Source organism: Chiroxiphia lanceolata, chromosome 2 (genome assembly GCF_009829145.1).
Source record: "Chiroxiphia lanceolata isolate bChiLan1 chromosome 2, bChiLan1.pri, whole genome shotgun sequence".
Taxonomy (NCBI): Eukaryota; Metazoa; Chordata; class Aves; order Passeriformes; family Pipridae; genus Chiroxiphia; species Chiroxiphia lanceolata.
Genome location: NC_045638.1, coordinates 24,064,156 through 24,087,534, shown reverse-complemented (window position 1 = coordinate 24,087,534; position 23,379 = coordinate 24,064,156). Strand labels below are relative to the sequence as shown.

Below are 23,379 nucleotides of genomic sequence, written 5' to 3'. Positions count from 1 at the left end.
GCCAAAGATTTCAATTTCTTAGCCTCCAAAACTTCCACTGGCAGCTGGGGAAATTCTGGACTGAGGAAACATGATCAGATGCTTTCTCTAATCTCAAAAGCTCAAATGTTTGATTTTGGATTCCATTTTCTTCCTTTAACATAAAAAATAAAAAATTACTTAATGGAAATATATAGAAGTTATTCAGCACCCAAGAATACCTCTAAAATCACATAACTGCTAAGCAAAGGCTGGACAGACAAATGAATAAAAGTGCTTGACTCCTACTTCAATGCCAAATGCTGACTTCAGACTCTTCTACAAGATGTATTATTATTAAAAATTGTATGACTGTTTTCCAAGAACTAATATAAATTTTTAAAAAGTGCTAAAATTAAGTAAAGGATCTAAAGACATATCTAATCTCTGATATGTTCAAGGAAACATAGCCAGCTTAGAAAACCACATGAGCAATCTAGTTAAAAATCTTAAATGCCTTTTTTCTTTCTTCATTAACTACTCTCACAAGCAGCTACCTCCCTGCAAGGTAGGCACATGCTTCCCCTTGAGCACTGATTTGGTGATTTAGGGCCCAAGGGTTTAAACCATAAAAAAGAAACTAAGACATAATTAAGTGCTGTTTAGTTAGGCCAGTAACATAACTACAACTTTAATAAATGCTTGTGTATAAGCTGCAGATTTTTAGTCCGCCCTGACTTCTAAAATATTTTATAAAATATTCTATCACATAAATTATACTCTTTGTATCTTCAGCAAGGTCCTTGTCATTTAATTCTACATCCATGTTCTAATAAAATACTTTTTACTTTAAGTAGCTCAGTTCTGTTTACCATTATAAGTTCACATTTTGCAATAGCTTACAATTTTCCTAAACTGGATAAATTTGTGGGGCAAGGAAATCTTTGCTTACAGCTTTTGCAAAATGTAAATATTAGCATAGCACTTTCTACTATTTTCTGACATGTTTTGGTCAATAGAGAAAATAAAAATAAAGCTTTTATTCTCATCATATTCTAAAACATAAGTGTAAGTTTTATGATCAATCAAAACTGTAAGAATTCAGGAATATCTGAGAGACTCCATATGTTTAAAAGTAAGTTAACATTTGCAAAATTCTGACTGGAATAGTTTGTCGAAACATGGGCATATTCAGCATCTTGTAGCAATTATTTCTAGAGCACAATTGATAAACGTTCACAAAATTATGCACATTATCCAATAAACCATCCTTGACTGGAGAAAAAGTATAAATATAGGCTGAAATATACATAAGTTTCTATTAATAAATCACTTTTAGAAAGATAAACAATTATACTAATGTCTTCCCTAAGACATTTATAAATGAACCCAATATAAATTGGTTCAAATACAAATATGTATAACACTACATTACTACTGCTTTTTTGATCTAACTTCATACTCTCACTGTTTGGAGTTCCCTGTTTACTCAAAAAAAACCCCCCCAAAAAACCAAAAAGAAAATCACAGTGAATACATTCTTTGGAAAATATTTTTTATTATAAAATGTACAGTATATTGACCTTAATATTATAAAACATAGTAATGTATCAGAGTCTTGTAAAGACCAATAATTTATAAAATGAGACCAAGTTCGTTGCTACTTTTTCTAGTCTCATAGTCAGATTAAAAAATATATATAAAATATATAATGAATTATTTGACCATAGCATCCTTAGTAGCTGGCAGATGTTTGTTCATATGTTAAGGTAGCTAACCTCTGCATGTATTTTTATTAAAATAGATCACTCTCATTTGCTAAGTTAGTCTTTGATTTTGAAGAGCCGATAGAAGCATGAACAGAAAGGTTAGTAATCATATTCTATAAGGCTAGATTATGTAAAGGTGCTGCAGGGTTTAAAGAAAATTATGTTTTACTAAAGCACTTCTATCACTGCAGCTCATTTATTAACAGTTAATACTTCTTTGGTACTTTTAAGGTGCTTGTTAGAACAAGAAATAGTTTTGGACTATTGACAAGAATAGAGTACTTTAGGCCTCAGATGCTATTGGATAGCATGAAAAACCGCACTGCTCTGTCTTAACAATTTAAAGACCTTTTTCAACTTGTTAGTCTCCTCAGTTCCAGTATGTCTAATGCCTCCTTTTATTGCAGGGACTTACTACCATATTGAGTACAAAAGCAATGCAGATTAATTCCTTTTTTTTCTGCCCTCAGCCTTCCTGGCCTTGCTGCAAGCGTACTTTCCTCATTGTACTCGTTTGGCAGTGACTTGAACACTGGTATCCAGCCAAAGGCATTTGTTTTAGTGTTAGAATATGTGTATGTAGGTTGTTTTCGAATCACTGCCTAGTATATTTTTAGCAATGCATTTATAGAAGCCTGAATCTCTTTGAGTGGACTGCTGGATGACTAATGACCCCTGAGGATGGAGGAATTTGTTTCCATACAGACGGGACTGAGCTCCTGTTGTCAGATGTGATTTATCTGGAAGCTCCCATGTTATTTCTGCTTTAGGAATCCCAATGGCCATGCAGTTCAGTTTGACTGAATTTCCAGGTCTGGCATAAATGATAGGCGCTGGCTCACTGGTGATCCGGGGAGGATAGGCTATCACAATGACAGGCACAGTCATAACAGAAGTGCCATACTCTGTTGACACCTTGCACAGGTAAGTGCCCCTGTCAAATACAGAAGCCTCACGCACCGTCAATGAGCCATTCTCCATCAGGGAAAAGCGACCCACAGCCTGGGGGGCATCCATAACCATCCCATTGGGCAGCGTCCAGGAGATCTGTGCCCGCTGGTTTGGCTGGGTGATGCAATGAAGCTGCAGAGTTTCTCCATTGATGATGCTCACCAGGTTGTTATACTGGTTGCTAATTTCTGGCCTGAGTCCCACCTTCAGGAAGACTACTCGTTCCACATAACCTCCTGGGTTTCTGGCTGTACAGCGGTAAGTCCCAGCATCCCCAGCAGACAGGCTGCTGATGTGCAAGATCCCATCCCTCTTGTGGTAAAATCTGTTCAGGCGACTGCCACTCAGCACTTCAGAGCCGTTGGGAAGTATCCAGCTCGTGCTGGGTTTGGGGTTCCCCTGGACTGAGCAGTTCAGGTTGATAGTGTGCCCAGCAATGGCAGTGATCCTTTCACTGACAGGGTCTCTGAAGGAGGGTTTCTCCAAATGGTCTGTGACGAGGAGCTGCACAAGCAGTCTCGCTTCCCCTCCTTCATTCCGCCCAATACATACGAGCTGCACCGCGTCTGTCTGTCTCACCCCTCTGATGTCCAGTGTACCATTGTGATGCACAGTGATCCTGTTCCCATAGTAGGGAGCTGGTAAGATTACTCCTTCTGGGAAAGCCCATAAGACCCGTGGAGCAGGGATGCCTTCCGCTTTGCAGTCAATAAGTTTCCGGCTGTCCCTGATGGCTGTCTCCCTCACAGATGTCATTGCACTGAGATGACCATTGATTCTGGGAGGCTGAACGTCAACATGGATCCAAACGATTTTCCGATCTTCTCCAGCACTGTTTCGTGCTACACAGGTATAGTTACCATTGTCAGATCTTTGGGCCTTTTGGATGAGGAGGGTGCCATCCCTATAGATCTGGTATTTGTCAGATAGGGCAGGAATAGGCCTGTTGGTTGGGGAGAGCCAGGTCACTTTGGGAGTGGGTTCTCCTTTGGCTTCACATGCTACTGTGACAACATCGCCATAGGGTACATTAATAATGACGTATGTTTTGTTCCTGATGGTTGCAGGCTCAGCCACTACTTTGACCCGCACTTTCATTTCATCCCTCCCAATCTGGTTCTCAGCATAGCAGGTGTAGTCCCCTTCCTCTCTCAATCCGACGTCATTGAAATACAGAGTTCCATTATCAAAGACCACATATCGCTTTGTCCGGCTGCCGCTGTCGTCTGACTGCATGAAGGTGTTGATCATGCTGCCATCCGGGAGACCCCAGGAGATCTCTGGATTTGGCAGACCTGTGGCTACGCAGTCAACTTTCAAGTCCCCTCCGTACTTGACCTTGTGGTTATTCTCATTCTTATGTTCTATTTTTGCTGGTTTCATCATCACATTCACTTTGAGGACCACGTAGTCATCCCCTATCTTATTGCGGGCCACACACAAATAGTCTCCTGCATCTTTGTCTGTAACTGAATGAACAACCAAAGTCCCATTGCTGAATACCTTGATTCTAGTCTCCAAGGTACTGTAAGGCAAGAAAAAAGAACAGAACATGAGCTGCAAAATCACATTTTGGGTATTAATTATTGAGTGAAATCGGGAGGGAAAAATCAACAACTCAAAAATATTGAAATAAAAGGATGGGAGCATTGCTATTGTTAGATAATTAGATGATCCAAAATGTCCAAGACATTCACCACTAAAAAGTAAATGAAAAAAATAATTCTACGCATTTGTAGAAAACAAACAATTCTGTTGCGTTTAATAACTTTAATTGTGTTTTTGATCATTAAACAAACAGTAGATACCAAATTATGATAGTTTTGACTGTTCTGTCTGCATGTAAAGTATTCTATAACATTCAAATACGGGATCTCTGAATGACATGATCCACACAAAGCTATATGAAGCATAACTATGCAGTCTGGCACTTGGGTCCTATGCTAAAAACAAATCAAGATGAGGAACTTCCTCTGGCATCGGGTGTAACATATTAAACCTTTTTAGAGTAGTGGTAAAGAAGCAAAATGTTGCTAAGCCTTGAAACAAAGAAAAAAAATTTCCAAGATGCTAAAAAAGCTATTATTCCTTTCCACTTCACAATGGAATCTGTATATTGTGGTTAAAACCAATTTCCTCAGTAGCCACAGTTTTCTCCCCCTAAAGAAGATCTCCTGTATTTGAAAAACAGCCCACATAAAGATCATGAGGGAAAATGAAATAAAACCACAATATTTTGTTGCTACCACTACGAGGCATAAAATGAAATCCCAGTTTTGTGCTATCTACAGGCTACCAAAATATATTTTCTGTCAATATGAAAAAATTATGACAACATTCAGCTGTGAAGAAAGTTGTTCACAATTAAGCATTTAAAATGCAGTGCATTTCTCATCTGTTTATAGTGCTCAAGGAATGAATTATGAATAATTTATAGAGCAGCAACTGTGTTTTCAGCCAAGTCTTAGGACAGATATTGTAAGCTTGTAGCAATGATATTTTACTTGATATTGCAAACACTAGAGAAGATATTGTTTTAGGCATTTATATAAAACCAGGCTTGCACAGACCTTACTGCAAGGTAACAATTGTTTATACAATGATGTTAAAATGATTTTGCTTATTTAAATAATTATAAGTTGATTTATTTGCCCTGTATTTACTATGTATAATGATTTGCACAAGAAATAAATTTCAATGATCCTATTTCTCCCAGGAAAAATCAGGCACCTGTGCAACTCTATACAGACTAAGAGCATTGGAATAAGCAGTACACAAGTTCTATATCTTTTGCCATTGGACTTCTTACTGCATTTACAAGTGGCTGTAAAAGATAGTGGTAGCTTATCCTAAACACTTGAAGCTAACTTTTTAAGGGTAATACTGCTTTCAAGAAAATTATGCTAAGACATGACATGACTATCTTTTGATAAAATTTCAAATTCTTTCTTAAGGATTGGGTGCCTCATTCAAAACCCACAGAACTAAAGAATGAAACTTGCACATATATGAGTGGGATTTTGTCTAAGTTCATCTACAGTGTGATTTAGCTGCGACACCTCAAATAGTAATTTACCTGTGTAGGGAATCAATCATCCTTTTGGAAGGCAATCTCCATAATATCCGTGGCCAGGGGTCACCAGAAGCACTACAGTCCAGATGCAGGATGCTGCCATACGTTACATCTGTTCTCTGAGGAGAGGTCCCAGTGATCTTAGCATTAGACGCATGCTTCTTCACATGGAGCTGTACTGTTCTCCTGGCAGCTCCAACCATGTTAGCAGCAATGCACTCGTAGGTCCCACTGTCCTTGGGGGACACATTCCGAATATACAGAGTTCCATTGGGAAAAACAAATAAATTCCCATTGACAAACTGAGAAGGTCGGATTTGTGTGCCATCAAAGACCACCCAGCGGATGTTGGGAGAAGGTGCTGCTTTGGCAGTGCAGTGGATGTTGATACTGCTACCAAGGGGCAAGGAAATGTTCTCTTGCTTTTCCTGCTGGATGATGGGGGGTAAGGCTGCAATGTGCAGCCTCACTGCAATGCTGTCAGCTCCTGCAGCATTGCTTGCTATGCATTTGTAAACTCCTCGATCTGAAAAAGTTGCTTGCTTGATAGTCAAGGTTCGATTTTCATTAAGCATTATCCTGCTTTCTGTGGTGGTGACTGTCTGCAAAATCTTCCTATCTGGGAAAACCCATGAAATATGTGGGCTTGGAGTCCCACTAGCCTGACATTCCATTGCTATGGTCTCTCCAAAGTAGACCGTGACATCTCGATAGCGGGAGAGTAAAATTTTGGGCTGGTGGGCTACAACTGTGAGCACGACAATCATTTTATCTATGCCATGCAGATTCTGAGCTGTGCACAAATACTGCCCACGATCCTGAAGTTGAGCATTTCGGATAAGGAGGGTACCATTTTTCCAGACTTCAAACCTTTGTAACCTGGTGTTGGCTGTCATTGCAGCTCCTGGAAAGGTGAGAAGAAGGAAAGAAACAGAAAGTCAAATTGTTTAAGATGTACACTGTTGCAATGAAAAAGTCTTACGTTTCCCTGGGATACTTTAGGTTTACTCAACACTAATTACAACTTTAGAGAGGGACATGACATCTTCAGACACTCTCCATAGCTCAAATTAGTCTCTTTGTTTCTGTTATAGAACTAACCATACTAACTTGCAAACACTGACAGCATGAGAATTTTAAGGCTTTATGCTTTAGGATTCCTCTTAAATCTTTATGTAACTTTTCCTTTTGCACATGAAGATGACACACACAACATTACTTAAGGTAGCAGTGTTAACAAACCCATACTCACAAATGTTGCCATCATAAATTCCATCTGCTGTGACTAATCAAAGTTGGCTGCTATTCATAGCCAAAAAATTACTCTTCAAAAAATGAATTCATTAAATGGTAGTAGTTTTCTTTTACTACAAGAAATACTGCAAAGTTATTATTACCTGTAATAATTAGTTGCAATTAGTCGCATTTTATCTATAATGACTAAAAGTGACAGAAGGTATTCTTCAGTGTTTTGAACTACTCCTATGATCACACTGAATTTCTATGCAATAACCAAGTGTTTGTAGCCTTACAAACCATGTGGAAAACCACATTTTTCTCTGTCTTACCTGTAGATACTTTTGTCCAAGTAATAAAAGGCTTGGGTTCACCAACTGCATCACAAGGGATAAAAGCATCTGTTTCAGCAAGGATGGATATGCTCTGAGACCCTTTTGTGATAATCTTAGGCCTTTCTCCATGTATCCTGAAATTAGTGGAAGACTGAATTACAGTCCAATTCTGTGGTATAATGCCTCCCACATAAGGCACAGATGGGAATTTTTGATGATGATGATGGACATTTTTTAAAGGATGATCTGTAGTGGATACCTGTGGTTTTGTGCGCTGAGGGGGAAAGACTGGAGGGGTAATCTTTAAGATCACTGGTGGAAATGTGGTCGTTGTTGCATGTGCCATTGGAGGCAATGGCATAGCTGTAGCTTTCTGCACTGTAATCCTAGTAGGGAAGACCTGAGTGACCTTCTTCTCATTTGTGTCTTTTGGGACAAGTTCACTAGGGACCTCTGGTTTAGGGTGCATACTTAAGTGAGGGAATATCCTTGTTCTGTTGAAAAGGAATGGCATTCTGGAACTGGGATAATAGGGGATCCCTTGACTTGGTAGTCTCCCTGCTGTGCCTCTGTTATCTGGAACATAGTTATTTCCAAAAAATCTTGAATTAATATTGTATCTGTTCTGACCCTGACTAATGAACGTACTTTCAGTGAATGGATTTGTTTTGTGAAATGGAGAGGCTTGTGTTGGGGTAGTTGTTTCTCTCTGAGAGGCAAAAGTTTTCTTGTCTTGGATAGTATGTGCTGCATATGCTGTTATCTCTGGTTTGTTTGTGTAGTGAAGAGGCAGATGTGTTACAAAATAGTGAAATGGACCCTGTGTTACAGGAAGCTTCACTGTGCCTCTTACTGGAATGTGCTTTGGAGGCACAACAGGCAGTCTTTGGTTTAAGCTTGGTATCATTCCAGCAGGTGGATAGGGAAGATTTGGATTTAGCAGTAAACTGTTGTTTGACTTGCTACTATATAACTCTTTGAACGGATCCTCTTTTGACTGTATGCTAATCCTGTTTTGGTTAGAGGACGGAGTAGGGTGAACACTCTGTCTTGAGTTTATCACCATTTTGTCACCACCTGCTCCAACCTGGTTTTTTTCTGGGAACCTTTCTTGATTGAAGGCCTTAGTTTCCTTGGTGGTGTAATGAAGAGCAGGATGTGAAGTGCTTGAAATGGAAGGAGGAAGAGTAGCAAGTTTTATAAATGGAATAAAGGCAGTGGAGGTAATTGGAGGCTTTTCAGTTGTCTGCAAATGATGAAACATATGTGACACAGCTTCCTTTTTATCCAGGGTAGATGGCTTTGTCCCAGCCTTAAAAGTAATGGATTTCTTTGTCTCTCTAACTGGAAAAGTCTGAGTTTCTGCTGTGCTGCAGGAGGAAGACAAAGTAATTATCTCATGTTGCTGAGATGGTACAGTTTTTGCTTGTGTTTCTGTGGGCTTCCATGCCTCCTTTGAAACTGAGAGGTCCTTAAAAACTTTGACTGTGCCAACAGGAATATTTAAGTCAGTCATAGTGGGATGTATCAGCTGGAACGTTCCAGCAGTCGTTTCATCAACCACAATTTCTGAGTCAAACAGTATAGGCTCTTCCTGAGCTTTTGGTTTCGTAGATAGCATCAAGCTGTTCCTGTGTGCAGAAGTTGTTGTGCTTGATTGTTCTGCCTTACTATCCATAGTTTTAGAATCTGCTTTCATGTCCTTCTCCTCAGATACATTGTCTAATGAGTGGTATGCTGGCACTTCACTTTGCTCTGGTACAAGAGGTACACTTGACTCTTTTGTGGGAAGTGCATCATGTACAACATATGATGTTAAAATTGTGATGGGTGCAGTCACTGGAAGTGCCGAGGTTTCAGGAGTAGTAGAGTGTGTCACATGTTTAGCTTCAGGTGGAGAAGCAGTAGCCCTAAAGGAGGAAGTTGTAACCATGTCTCCGATTTTGGGCATTTTCTCAGCCAGATCAAGAACTAATGAAGGAGTGGATTCCATATGCTCCTCATTGTTTTTAAGATCAGGACTTTCAAGAGTTGTAGAAGAAGTTCTGGTCACAGCTTCAACTTCAGGTGTCCTTTGAATGACAGGCATTGCCTCAGTGGTTAAAACAACAGGGGGCAAAGGCCTTGGTCTTTGCCGGATTCTGTTTAGCCTCAGTCTCCTTCTCCCATAAGGCCGTTTTCTACCATGCTGAGTAATAAGTGAAGGCGTGGTCTTTCTATATGGAACTGCTGTGGTAGCCACAGTGGTCAGTCTACTGATGGAAGCAGCAGTTTTTATTCTCTCTGCTGTTTTATGAAGAACATTAGCACTATGCAAAATGACCACCGGATCTGGTTTTGAAGTAGCCAAGCTTCTATGTTCCTGTGCCTGAGAATTGCCTGCATAACTGCTGGACATGCTTTCTTGAGTCACTGTATTCCTGAGGGTCTCAGGTTCTTCCTTGCTCTGGACCCTGATGGATGTGAAAGCAGGAAAACTTGTACTCAAGTCTGCCATTTTCATCTGAGCTGTGGATGTTTCTTTGTGCTGGTATCTCGAGTCATTGCTCTCCTCTGTAACAAATGGTGAAGCAGATGAAGAAATGGTAGTAGTACCCAGAGAATCTGATAGGATGATCTTGTCCAACTGAGGTGGTGTTAAAATTATAGTGTCAACACTCATTGGGTCCACTTCATTTAACTTCATGCTTGTCTCCAAGACTCTGTGAAGATCCACAGTCTGAGATTCAGCTAGGAGAGTAGCATCAAGTGGTAGCTCAGCAAAAGCAGAATTTTCTTCAGATACAGAAGTTCTATCACCATTTTCCACTGTGAATGAACTGCTCTGAATATTGGGAATGTTTGTCACAATTTGTCTGGGTAGAGGTTTTTCAGTGAAAGCATGGATATCTTCTTTGACTACAGCTGAATCATCAGTCCTGACATCAAGATGCTGCTTGCCATGGGGTTGCAAAGTTGCAGAGACAGGAGTCAAATATGGACCTGATACAGCAATTCCTACAGTATCTATACTTGCAGATGTTTCTAAAGCCCTGTGGTTGGAAAACAGTTCAGTTTCTGACCTCATTAATATGGACTGGACTGAAAATGCTTCTGTGTTGTGTGAAACAGTGACTGAGAATGGCTCATCTTCACCCACAGGTGATGCATCAGCAGAAGAGTCTACCACATCCGCTGCTGTCTCTGAAGGTGGAGGGCTGGCTGCCGGATGAGGGACTGGAGTAGTGTTCTGCATGATTGATGGCAGCGCAGTTGTTATAGAAATGGTTGTAGCTGTTGTTGTTCTAGGAAGATTCTTCCCACGGACCTTTGCCAAAATGTCAGCCCAATGCTGTGGATTAATCTGCTTGCTTGCCACATTAATTCTCCTTCGAGATTCAAACACTCTCCGACCCTCTGCAATGTTGCTGTCTTGGGTTCTATCCGTACTTTTCCAGATTTTCATTTTCCTTCTGCCTTTCTTCCCCTTTTTAATTTGACCCTCTGGCATCTGGTCACTTTTTTGTTTAAAAGGTATTTCCCAGTCTTTTAGGTGGTTCTTTCTTCGTAGGAAGTCCTCCACTCCCCCTGCCCCTGATCCCTCTCCATCCTCTACGACCTGCCCTCTTGTTTTTGACAAACGCTTTGAGCCTGGGCGCTTTTTTAGTTTTATTCGTTTAAATGACCTGTCAGACACCATTTTATTTACTGTGACCCTTACAACAAATTGATCTGACCCCTGCACATTGACAGCCACACATCTGTAATGGCCACTATCACTGACATGGCTTCTTGGAATAAGTAAAGTACCATTATGCAGCATATAGCCTTTCGACGAGTTTGATAAATCATTGAGTACCTGACTGTTTGGAAGAATCCAACTCAACTGTGGGTCTGGGCTGGCAACTGCATTGCATGGTAAAACTATTGGCTCTCCAACATTTTTTTCAACTCTCACTACATCTGAATCAGCTGCCTGAATAGCTGGAGGCTGCACTAGAAGTCTGTAAGCCATTATGTCCACATCATCTCTCACTTGGGCGATGCAGTGGTACACACCTCCATCAGTGTAACTCACTGCTTTCATGATTAGTTGGCCGCTACTGAGAACGGAAAACCTACTGTCTTTCTGATTAAATGGTGCCTGTAGTTTAGTTCCATCTGGAAACAGCCACTGAACAGAGGGGCTCTCAGAAGCTTTCACATTGCAGCTCAGCTGACACTCTGACCCTTCCACCACACTCTGTGCTGTCCTTGTGCTCTGGTTTTGCTCTATCATCACCCAGTTTCTCTGTTGCCTGGTGTTTTTGGTATGAATTGTCTGAGAAAACACAGTAAAAAAAGATAGCACCACTTTTTTCCCTGTACTCTGGCGCCGATTTAATTGGATATTTATAAGAGGTTGCATAACCCAGGAAGGCTCAGCCATTATTTGAGCTTTTACACCTGTGTAGTAAAGAGCATCATAATCTGAGCCTTGCTTGTACTGATAGCTTATTTTAGGCTCCTTTTTGAGCATAATTTCCCTCTCTAATTTGACAGGTACTTCACTGTAATAAGCTATAAGCTTCCATAGTTTTTCATAGTTTTCTCGATTCATGGGACATTCAAAATCCAGTGATATTGTAGCATTTATATCTATCTCCTGAGTCTGGATTTGATTCCACTGAATTTTGGTAGAACCTGTTGGTTTTTCAATTTCACAGTTCAGGTGGACTATATTGCCATGTTCATCAGTCATATTTAGCGCAATGTTCCACGGAGAGGACTGAAGTTCTTCCAGAGGGAGTTCATAACTGTCACCATCTTCTTCATGTTGAGTGCTGCTATTTTGCCTCAGTGAGGACTGAATGACAGGTTTCCTACAGGAAATATCTTTCAAGTTTTGAATATCTTCTTTCTGCAGTTGTTTTGGGCTGCTGCACTTAGGACAGAGCTGTCCCCCTTCATAGGCTTTGTCCTTTTTACATTTTAAAACACCTGTAAGAAAAAAAAAGGAAGAAAGAAAATAAAACAGGAAACAAAAGATAAATAAGCTGAAAAACTCTGTTCTAAAATTAGAGAACTCTCAAAAGTGTGAAATGAACTTCATGAAGAATGCATTATGTCATATGACACGTAAAGCAAAACTTTTAGAATGGTGAGTCTTAGTTTTACAGTTGATTGGGCACCTGATTCTCAATCTGACCATGATTTCTTCTGACTTTAATGAGAGGATTGAGTACTCCGTCCTTCTGAAACTCAGATTCACTCCCTCTGAATAAATTGCCTAGAAACTGAACTGTGCATAGCAACATTTTATAAGTCCGTAAAAAACTACTCCGTGTCAAAAAGTCTGCACCTGCACAATGACAGCCTAACCACCTAACTTGTGGATCTAATGTGAAGAGGAGTGGGTCCTTTCAGCTTTCAAAAATGCAGCATTTACTTGAGAAATGCTGGAGTTCCCACTAAATAATCCAGGAAGCTTTTTATTTTTCTCTATTAATTAACAACAGTATTGGCAATACACAAAACATTCTACTTAGCTACTGAAATGGGCTGACTAGTTCTTGAATGTACAAGCTATTTATCAGCAGCAAGAAAAACCAAACCAAGTGCCACTTCTTCCCTAACTTCTGAAATAACTCTAAAGTCTGTAATGATACAAAAAGCTTAATCAGAGAAGGAAAGCTAAACTAGGAAATTATAGCCTTGACTCCTCTCTTCTGTCAATACCAGAGAGACTCTTGTCTGTAAAGTAAAAGTCATATTTTTATTACATTGCTCTGCTCACTAGAAAGTCAAATGTCACCTTATGTATTTAGTTTTGAAACATATTGCAAATTAAATGTATTCCAGTTATTCTAGAAATAAGTATCATTCCGAGGAATGAGGGATCTTTGAATGAATGAACAATATACTGGTTGTTATAAGGCAAAATGCCAGGAGAAAGGGAAATGCATAGCAAATTTTCATACAGTTTTTTAATTGAAAAGTATATGCTTTGCTAGTCTGACAAATAAATTTTCTTGAAAAGTTCTTACAAATGGAGTATTTAAGTGAACAAGTTTATCACTTGCAGATTCAAATAGGATGTTTCAACGATAAGGAAAAACTGGCCCACAATCAACTTGGCAGTGGCCACATTGGCCTGAAGAACTTTAATAATTCTTTCTGTATTATTATTCCCAAAGTAGTTAATGTTATGGTTATATAAAGATACAAAATCTGTCATATGTGAAAACAGAATGGATAAATCCTTCATCCTTCCAGTAATCACTATTGGTTCAGTGTAATAAAAATGCTAACAAGCCAACACTGCACAAGGATGGAAAGTTCATCTAATATTTCATTGTTATAACTTGCAGAGCAACTTAAGCACACTTATTACACATACAGATACAGGATTTAGATCAAGGAGAGTATGTAAGAATATTATAATGTAAGCTAGTGAAATAAAATATTAAAGTTAGATGCCTCAAGTATCAGTTCAGGCAGGAACATTTGTATTACTCATTCAAGTATCACACACAGACTTAAAAGTATTGTCCAAAACACCCTTAAAAGTATTGTCCTACAGCTAAGTGCAAAATTGCAATGAGTAACATATTCTAAGATGACAAGACCCAGCATCATTCACCATACATGCTACAAATCATTATGTAAACCTTGTGACTCCATCACTTATTTGAGACATCTTCAGTTACAATTAAATGCCAATTCCCTCTTAATATTTTAGCAGCAGCTCTGGTGTAACACCACTCCCTCTGGCCTACTACAGTAAGCACTTAGCTACGGGACACTGCTGAACTGAGATGCTCAAACTGAAAATCGATGCTCCAAGTCCCCCTCATTTAGTGTATTCCTGATAAAGAGGCATTACAAAACTGTCTTTGTTTGCTTTGGCACATGACCAGAAGTGTTCCAGCCTAAGTAGTGTGATATTTGTCTCCTACTGAAGTCTGAATGAAGACAGACTAGTTATTTTATGAAAAAAAGTGCAGGATTTAAAATAGATTGTAAATACTTGAAAATACTTAAAATAGATTTGCTCCATCATAAAAGGAATTCGTGGTCAATGAAGAAACACAGAGAGGCGTGAAGGATGCATACTACATAACAACCTTAATGTTAATAGCATCCAGGTTAGAGGACTTAACCAGGAATTTGGTAACTGAATTCCATTCCTTCCTTAGATAAACACGTTCAAATCCAATGTTACCACCTTCCATTAGAGCTCTGTTAGTTGAGGACAATTGCCAGCCCTTGGTCTAAAGTGCACTGCTGTGCAAACGACCACAGTAAAAGGTTATATCTATTTCCTCCTTCTAATTACAAACTTCACTACCACTTTTGCCATTCCAAATGTAACGGCTAACTTCTTTGGTGTTGAATACATATTTTCAGCTAGTGACACACAACTGCCTTCTTTTTACGCTGTTTTTTAAATACTGAATTTACTGAACATTAACAGAAAATAATAGTGCAGATAGACATCATGGTGTTAGTAATACTCAGGAAATAACAAAACCACACACAGAACAGGAAAAATAAAGTCCAACAATATGAGTTCAGTAAACATCAGTAGCTTTTGGTCCTACCTCCAGAAACTTCATTCCATTCAAGAAGCCATTTTAAACTGCAATCACAGGCCCATGGATTCCCATGAAGGTAAAGATTTTCCAGCAGTGGCATGCCTTGAAACATCCCTGCAGGCAAGGTCCTAAGAGCATTTTCAGATAGGTAGAGATGTCTTACTGTTGACAGTTTGAAATAATCAAGGACCATAAACGTTGAAAAGGTGTTGGGGTGAAGCTGCTGCAGCAAATTTCCTTCTAAATGGACCAGTCTCAGAGAAGTTAATCCATTAAAAGCATTTGGATGAATAAACTCAATTCTATTGTGGTCCATGTGCAGTCTCATTAAGCTTGAAAGTCCTTGGAGGGTTTGGCCAGTTATGGCTTTCAATTTATTGTAACTAATTTTGAAAACCTAAAAGAAAAAAAAGGAACCAGAGATTAATATTTTTTTTAATCTAAATCCAAACAGGATAGCAAGTAATCAAGCACAAATTTTACTCCCACATTCGAATCTTTTGCACCACTGAAAAATGATATGCTGGTCAAAGAGGTAGAATAAAACTGAGCGTTAGTTGGCATCATCAAGTATTACATAGGTATAGTTATAGATCTCCCATGTATTTTGGAGGAAAATGGTATCTTAGTCCTAAAAAGGCACTATAAAATACATTTATTTTTGTTTTCTGTTATTCACAGAAGTTAGATTTTTTTAAATTTAGGAAGACCTAAGCATTACCTGTAGAGATACGAGATCTTTCAAAGCACCATTAGGTATATTTTGAATGTCATTTCCATGTATCATGAGCAATTCCAATTTTGTAAGTCCTGCAAAGGAGTTTTCATATATAGACTGTATACTGTTAAACCTGGGAAAAAAAAAATCACATGTGCAGTTACATTTTATGCACTGACTGTCACAGACTGCAAATGTAAAATTAGTATAACCTAACTTTCAGGAAAAGTTGGAGGCATCTTAATGCATTGTCAAGGGGCCAGAAGTTATTGCAAGATTTTTACAAGACCAAGTATACTTAGTTCATGTTTACATTAAGATTTCTTTTAACTCAATTTGTGGCACTTTAGCCATAATTTAGGGGTGAAAGTAATAAATAGGCATTTTAGTTCTAATAGTTGTATGTTTTTCCATGCAGCTCAGTTTATGGAATGGTAATAAGTTAATGGCCTGTAGCCAAAACATGACGTTATGGAGCCTGGTAAATTAGACAGGCTGCAGTGTTGCCAAAGCAGTATCTAACAATAAAAGAATAAGGATTTGGAGAGTGAACATTAAAAATGGATATCTCCCAAATAGCAGAAGAAGCAGTAAGTCACATCCTGCTTCACTTACTGTTACAACATGTCATCGGCTACACCAATTATTACATAAGATCTAGGAACTGACCTTCCAATTATATAATTTGAGTCTAGAGACTCCTCTTAGATAAGGAATACAGAAAATCTACTTTTTGAAAATAATTTAATTTCACTTTGGACAAGCGAATCAGGATTTGCCAATGTGGAAGCGTTAGGTTTGGTGGCCTAGCTCTACATTTGTGTTTTTCTTATGTATATATGTAACATATTATCTAATCTGGGCATGAAGTGTCTAAACTAAGGACAGAATTTTAAAGATTTCTTCAATTTTTTAGTATTTTCTAGAAGGTAAGGTAAGAGACAGTGACAAATTGGAGGAAATACGGAGGAAATACTTTTAGTTCCTCATCATGTTATCTATCTAAAGATTCCTAATCTGCTAAAAATTTAGACTATCGTTTTGACATTTTTAGTCCTTCTGCAGATTAACTAGGCATACAGCAAGCATCCTCTTAAAATTCCCTATTTCAAAATCAGAACTCCTAAAAAGTATGAACTCGTCTAAATAAAATTATTTTCTAAATTATTTCTAAATTATTAGAAAAATAATCTTCACCTCCTAAATACATAGCACTGAAACCAGAAATATGGTAAAAGCTCTCTTTTAAAATGGAACAAGTGCTACAACAGTCAGTTAAGACTGTTTCTTCCTGGGAAAGGACACAACTCAGAAAATTTCATTTGTAGTGATGAAATACAAGGACAGGGCTTTGATGCTACCAGTATCAAATAATGTACTTACAGCCCAAACACCTTCATAACTTACAAACCCACATCCCATTTTCAAAAGTAATTTAGGGTTAAAATTTACCATAGAATGTTGATGTATGGAGGAGAGCTGACTGTAAATATGTGTGGGTGTGAATATGGGGGAAGAGGGAAGCATATTTTACTCAAAAATGGCATTAAACTACATATTGTTCTAATATAGATTTACTGAGTACAAGAGCATTTCGAAACTAAAATTAGGCTTTAGGTGGATAAAACGTTGGTGGATAGAAATTTTAACTATGGAGAAGTAAAAAACCCTCAAGGTCCCTACTGTCAGTCACTGCATGATTAGCTGCAGCTTATAGGACTTGAGGTTGTCAGGGTGAGTTCACACGTGGTAGTAGGGCAGCCCTGGTAACAAGCAGAAGAGGACAGTGACTTCTGCACCATTTCATGTCACAAAATGACCCTACACAGTACTTTTGATATATGAAACCTACCACCTGTCCCTGCCTTCTTGTCTCAAAATCTGACAGATGTGAGTTGGCAATACCTTGGCAGAGGAAAATGAATTGAAGCCTCCCCAAATTGAAGCCTCCCCAATCTCTCCCCAAAACATCAGTGTCTGCTTATATCGCATTTAGTTCCTTGAAAAAAAACCCCACAACAACAAACCCACAAATCCAAAGGCAACGGAATAGCTTTGTTTTTACTGTATTTTACTGTATAAGATATGCTATACATCTCATTGTAGTATATATGCTACCTGGCTACATTATAGAATTTTACTCCTACTGTGGTTTTTTACATCGAGTATAAAATTCAGCATTTAGTAGAAATCCCATAGTAGGTTTAATTCAATATATTTTATACACTGTAAAAGACTAAAAGTCCTATTTGCAAAAAAAAAGAATTCACACCATGGTATAAATATTTATTTGAAATGAATAGTAACTTTTGTTTGAAACATAAAGGCTAAGTTAAAACTCCCTCCATGCCAGCAACTGTAGCATTTGAAATCCAGCATGCCAGCAAGTCCCTACCCATCTCTGCAACTCTACATAAAAAATACACGCAGAGATCCCGATTTGCCACATGTGTGCGAAGCACTCCGGGCTTCCACACCAAGAACATAAAACTGTTTGCTCCAAGCTGCCATACAAACCCGAAGTTGATTCTTTCCACATGTTTAGCAATCCGTGCCGGCACAGCTGCCAGGGAGCGGAAGGTGCAGTGGACCTCGGTGGGCAGGTAGCAGGCGCAGGGTTGGGGGCAGCCCAGGGTGCCCGGTGGTAGCCCCAGCCCCAGCAGCAGCACCATGGACAGAGCTCCAGCTGCCACCCGATCCCCCATCTTGTCGCCTCCCCTTGCCTGGCTCCTCCTGGGTTGTTCCGGGGTCGGGGAGAAGACAAGAGAGAAGAAAGAAGGATTTTTTTAAAATCTTTTTAAAAAGTTTTATATGCCTAGCAGTGACCTGCCTTGTCCAGAAGGTCTGTAGACAATCAAGGCCAAGTTCAGTTAGAAACGGGTTTTCTTTCTTCCATGTCCCTTTCTACTTCAGCATTAACTCTTCCCCCATAAATCACTTCCACTAAATACCTATTCTAGCAAACTTAAGCTGTCTCCCTATGGTAATAAATTTCGTAGGCTTGTTCTGTATACCAATGATAGTATCCATCTCACCAAAAAACTAGAAAAATTTAAGGGAAGTATCTAGCCCAAGCAAACTACTGTGGCTCCCTCTACAGTCGCTGAAAGAAAAAAAAGTCAAACATATATTCACTTGAAGATGAATAATATCAGTTATCTACCTGATCAGATAACTAGAAATAGTACAACTGAGCTTCATGAAGTCCCTACTTAGCAAACTCACCTAGCCTAGCTGCCTAATTTTTAGGCAGGTTACTAACTTTCAGCAGGGTAAAATGTGGCTGAATGAATTTCATTCATAATATATATGTGGGAAATGGTATCATTGAGAAAGAAAATGAAAGAAAGAATTCGTTGGCCATAGATCAAGACTCTGTCATCCTTTGTCGTGCATTACTGTGTGATGTTGAATGTACTCTTAGATTGCAATCTTAACCAAACAGGAATTATGAATGATCAGAACTGATAAAATGGGACAATTTAGCTAGAAGTGAAAGCACAGACCTCAGGAAAAGTTTATATTTAACTGTATCTTGACTATGTATCTTGAACTCAGGTTCAGGTTTTTGGAACAGTGTGTTGAAATCCCATGGAGTCATTTAAAGAAGCAGTGTGCAAATAACAGACAAGAAAACCTAACTGTTACAAACCTTGAGCACTAGTAATTTTTGAAAATAACTTATGTAATGTCTTATTACAGGTTAAGCACCCTAACTTTGCAGAAAGGAGTTTGAAACATCCCTATTCTTATTCCTACTACCAGAAGAATTTTAAAGTTTTTCAGATTACAGCCATACAGGAATACAGGCTACTACAAGTAACAAAAATTTAATATTCCTGCTTTTGTACAACACTGTGACAATGACAGAAAGGCATTCACTTCTACCAGCTATTAATAGCTCCATTAGTTATTTGCTTTTAGTATAAAAGTCAGAATTTCTCAGATCTGTGAGCAAGGAGATGCACATTTTTTTCTTAAGACCGTCATGTGCAAACCATTACAGTTCAAAGGAGAGGCTCACTGGGATGAAGAGGTTTTCCAGATATATGTGGTCAAGTTAATGAGATGTTTAGCATTCTTTACAAGACAAATAGCTTTTAATTTGTTCAAGAATTTTCAGGTACTGTTTTCCTTATGTTGTCCTTAATGGAAAGGAAACTCCCTCTAAAAAGCAGCCTACCCGTTTCAATTCCTTTTCAGAGGGATCCCTTACAGGACGTGTGCACTTAGGTGAAAAGGAAACTGCACTGACTTGTGAGGGGCTGGAGGAAGGCTGACCAGAGGGACTCACCATGCTTTGTCCGCGTAACACACAAGGGCTGCCGAGAGCAGCCCCTCAGCGCCGCTGCTCCGGGATCCGGCAGTGACCGCGGACCGGCTGCCCCGCCCGCCCCGACACCAGGGGGCGCTCTCGAGCGCCCCGCCCGCGCCCCCGCCATTGGCTGCCTCCACCTCCAGGCGCCGCGTTCCAGCCAATAGGCTGCGGCCCCGCCCCGTCGGGGCGGGGCTGGGCACGGTGCGGGGCTCCCGGGCTCCTGGCGGGGGGGAGGCGGTGGCCGGTCGTGCGCTAGCCGGGCTGTGGGGTGGGGGCTACGGGGGAGCCGCGTTCCCCTCTGCCTCCGTGTTCCTTTCTGCCGTACCGGAGGACAGATGCTTCCCATTAGGGAAGAATGTCCCCGCCGGGCCGGGCGACGGGAGCGGACGGGCTGAGGGCGGGCGCCGACACACGGCGGCACGGCCCGCGGGACGCCCGACCGCCGCCAGCCGGGCGGCCGCGCAGCCCACCCGCTCCGCCGCTCCTCCGCAGTCCTGCAGGGGAACTCCGAAACCCACCCCAGGGCACCCCGACCGGCCGTGCGCTGCCCCTTACCTGCGGCCGGGCGCGGCGGTCCGGGCAGGCGCCGCCCGATGCTCCAGTGGGCTGCGGGCGGCCGGCGGCGCGGGGCCAGTGCTCACCTGGCCCCCGGCCTCCCCTCCGGCACCGGCCCGCCGAGGCTCATCGTTGCCCGCGGCGGCCCGCCCCGACGCCGCTTTAGGACTCCTCATAGCCCGTCATCCTGCGGGATCCGCCGCCGCGATTGAGTCCCCCGAACAAGCATAAGCGATGCGCGGCAGCAGGGCAGGCACCGCCGGGGGCTGGTTTTTACTGGCTGCTCTTGCGTTCGAGCCTCGCCTTCTCTGGGCGTCCCACGCCGCCGCCGCCAAGTCGGGGCGCCGCAATCCCTCAGCCCCGGCGGGAGCCCAGCGCGTCGCTCCGGGAGCTCCGCAGGCCTGCGGGCAGGCGGGCGATGCCGGCGGGTCCCCGCCACCGGACGGGCTGCCTGGGCGCGCAGGTCCTCCCGCGACGGCAGCCGCCCGGAGCGGGCATGGGGACGAGGAACGCGGGGCGCCGGGACTCCGCCGCTCCGCCCTCCTCCCCGCGCCGGGCGCTGTGCAGGGGTGGGCGCGGCGCAGCGGCTCCTCTTGCAGGGTGGGCGGCCCCTCCGGGGAGGGGGGCGGCTGCGGGCGGGCCCGCGCCAGGAGGCGGAGGGCTGTGGGTGAAGGAGGCTACGGAGGCGGCGGAGTGGGGGGCCGCGGGAAGTCGAGGCCACGCGTGGGTCCGGGCCTGAAGCTGACGGAAAGTTTGTCTCTGGGACCTGGCAGATCCAGCACTCTCGAAACGCTCAGATGCACGTACGCACCTGGTCTGCTCACACAGACACACAGAGAGTCCAGTACACAACACCAAAACTTCACCAACTAGTCCGGGTTTCTTCCTATCCTGATAGTGACATAGTGTTTAAAGACATAGTTTAGTGGTGGACTTGGCAGTGCTGGGTTAATGGTTGGACTCGATGATCATAGAGGTCTTTTCCAACCTTAATGATTCTATACTTCTTTGATGTTGGTGTCCCATCACAACACAAAGAACCAACCTCACATCAATCCTTATACATCATACTGGCACACTTCTGCTGCAGAGACCTGTATCCTGTCTGTATGTGGGCATTTGATCTGCATCACACTCGAGGAGAGACATTCCAATAAATGCATGTGAACAGAAAATCTTGGAACTGGAATGGAGAGGAAACTACAATGATACAGGAAAAGGCAGCAACCATTAATAATGAACCAGACTGAATGTAGACTCCGTCATGAATTGCCTTTTGCTTTTAAAAGCCACAAGAGAAGCAAACTCTAGTATTAAATCATTAACATCCCTGTCCTCAATTTCCTTCCTGTATTAGAATTTTTTTCAGTACACAAAAGTAAGCCTACTTCTGGACCAGTGAAAAATTCATCATTCAGAAGACCATGCTCTATTATCTAGTTACTTCCAGTGTGTGGTTTTTGGATATGCACAATTTTCTGTTCTCTAGATAGCCAATGTGGCAGTTACCCTCATCTGTTCTAGAAAAACAAAGAACTCAGTCTTTCAAGACAAGTATTTCAGAAGAGTTGCAGAAATCAGCATAGATGCATCTTAAGTTGTAAGAATGCCTCTGAGTTTTGGTGTGGAGCTTTTAAATTCCATCCCACAGTAAGTAAATATAACAAATAGTATTATGTTCTAGACTTTAATGCTGTGGCAAGTGTATCATCACCAAATTAACAGAAATAAGCAGAATCTTAATGAGCGGACCATTTTTGGCTTTGAAGCCTGTAAGAAGTGTGATCAAAAAGGTTGCAGGAGGAAATATCTACAACTGTTATCAAGAAGCTAACAGTGAACATCACAATCTGGACAAGTCATATCTTCCAAATGCATTAATAAAGATTCACTTTCAGAAAAAAAGCTCATTATCCATGCTTTTGGCTGCAGAACTTTTTTTGTGTCATGATGAGCAGCCCAGCCCCACACAACCACTCCCTCACTCCCCCAAATTGAGATGGGGAGAGAATCGGAAGGGTAAAAGTTAGAAAACTCATGTGTTGAGATAAAGACAGTTTGATAGGTGAAGCAAAAGCCACATGCACATGCAAAGAAAAACAAGGAATTTATTACTGCTTTCCATGGGCAGACAGGTGTTCTGCCACCTCCAGCAAAGCCAGGCTCTATGATTTGTAATGGTGACTTGTGAAGGCAAAGGTTATCACTCAAAACGTCCTTGCCTTCCTCCTTCTTCCCACAGCTTTATATGCTAAGCATGACACCATATGGCGTGTGATATTCCTTGGATCATTTGGAATCAGCTGTCCCAGTTGTGTCCCCTTCCAACTTGTTGTACACCCTTAGCCTGCCCTCTGGGTGGGACAGTGTGAGAAGCACAAAACACCCTAACATTGCTCAGCAGTAGATGAAACATCCATGTCTTATCCACACTATTTTGGTCACAAATTCAAAACACAGCACCATATAAGCTGTGTTTAAATAAATGCGAGAAATATTTCAGTGGCATTTAAAAATAACATCACTAACATGGTGTTCACTATCTTCAACATACATATTTTTTTCAGACAAGCAAATGCCAATACTAACCCATATTGTTGTTTGTATCAATCATATATTAACAGTAAATACATCAACAGTTCACAAGTTAAAACCACAATACTTTGACAACAAAGCATATCCAGCTCTAATATATATGTTTACCCTATTGCAAAGAACTTTTTTGTTTGTTTTTTTTTTATGGAGTCCATTTGAGTGCAGTTAGAAAATTATGGGAACGAAAAGTATTAAGGACAGGATTTTTTAAATTGATGTGTAGCAGATATAATTAGGGAGTTAGATGGTCCATGATATGGAACTTGTAGATGCTATGTAGGCTTGGGCAGCCCTGTGGTCACAGTATTTTTTGTA

The 23,379-nt window shown here is 41.1% G+C and overlaps 1 protein-coding gene across 2 annotated transcripts; it reads right to left on the bottom strand.

The window, feature by feature from the left end:
- Positions 1-1,507: 1,507 nt before the first annotated feature.
- MXRA5 (matrix remodeling associated 5) lies at positions 1,508-20,645 on the bottom strand. Of its 2 annotated transcripts, none has more exons than XM_032680411.1 (7): positions 20,470-20,645; positions 18,114-18,329; positions 15,600-15,729; positions 14,885-15,275; positions 7,320-12,281; positions 5,755-6,655; positions 1,508-4,203 (listed from the first exon to the last, which is right to left on the bottom strand). In XM_032680411.1, exons 1-7 carry the CDS (start codon positions 20,643-20,645, stop codon positions 2,292-2,294), a joined length of 8,688 nt encoding a protein of 2,895 aa, XP_032536302.1. In that variant the 3' UTR covers positions 1,508-2,291. The 2 variants fall into 2 exon arrangements, with proteins under 2 accessions (XP_032536302.1, XP_032536303.1); XM_032680412.1 differs by lacking the exon at positions 20,470-20,645 and adding an exon at positions 19,891-19,986.
- Positions 20,646-23,379: the final 2,734 nt, after the last annotated feature.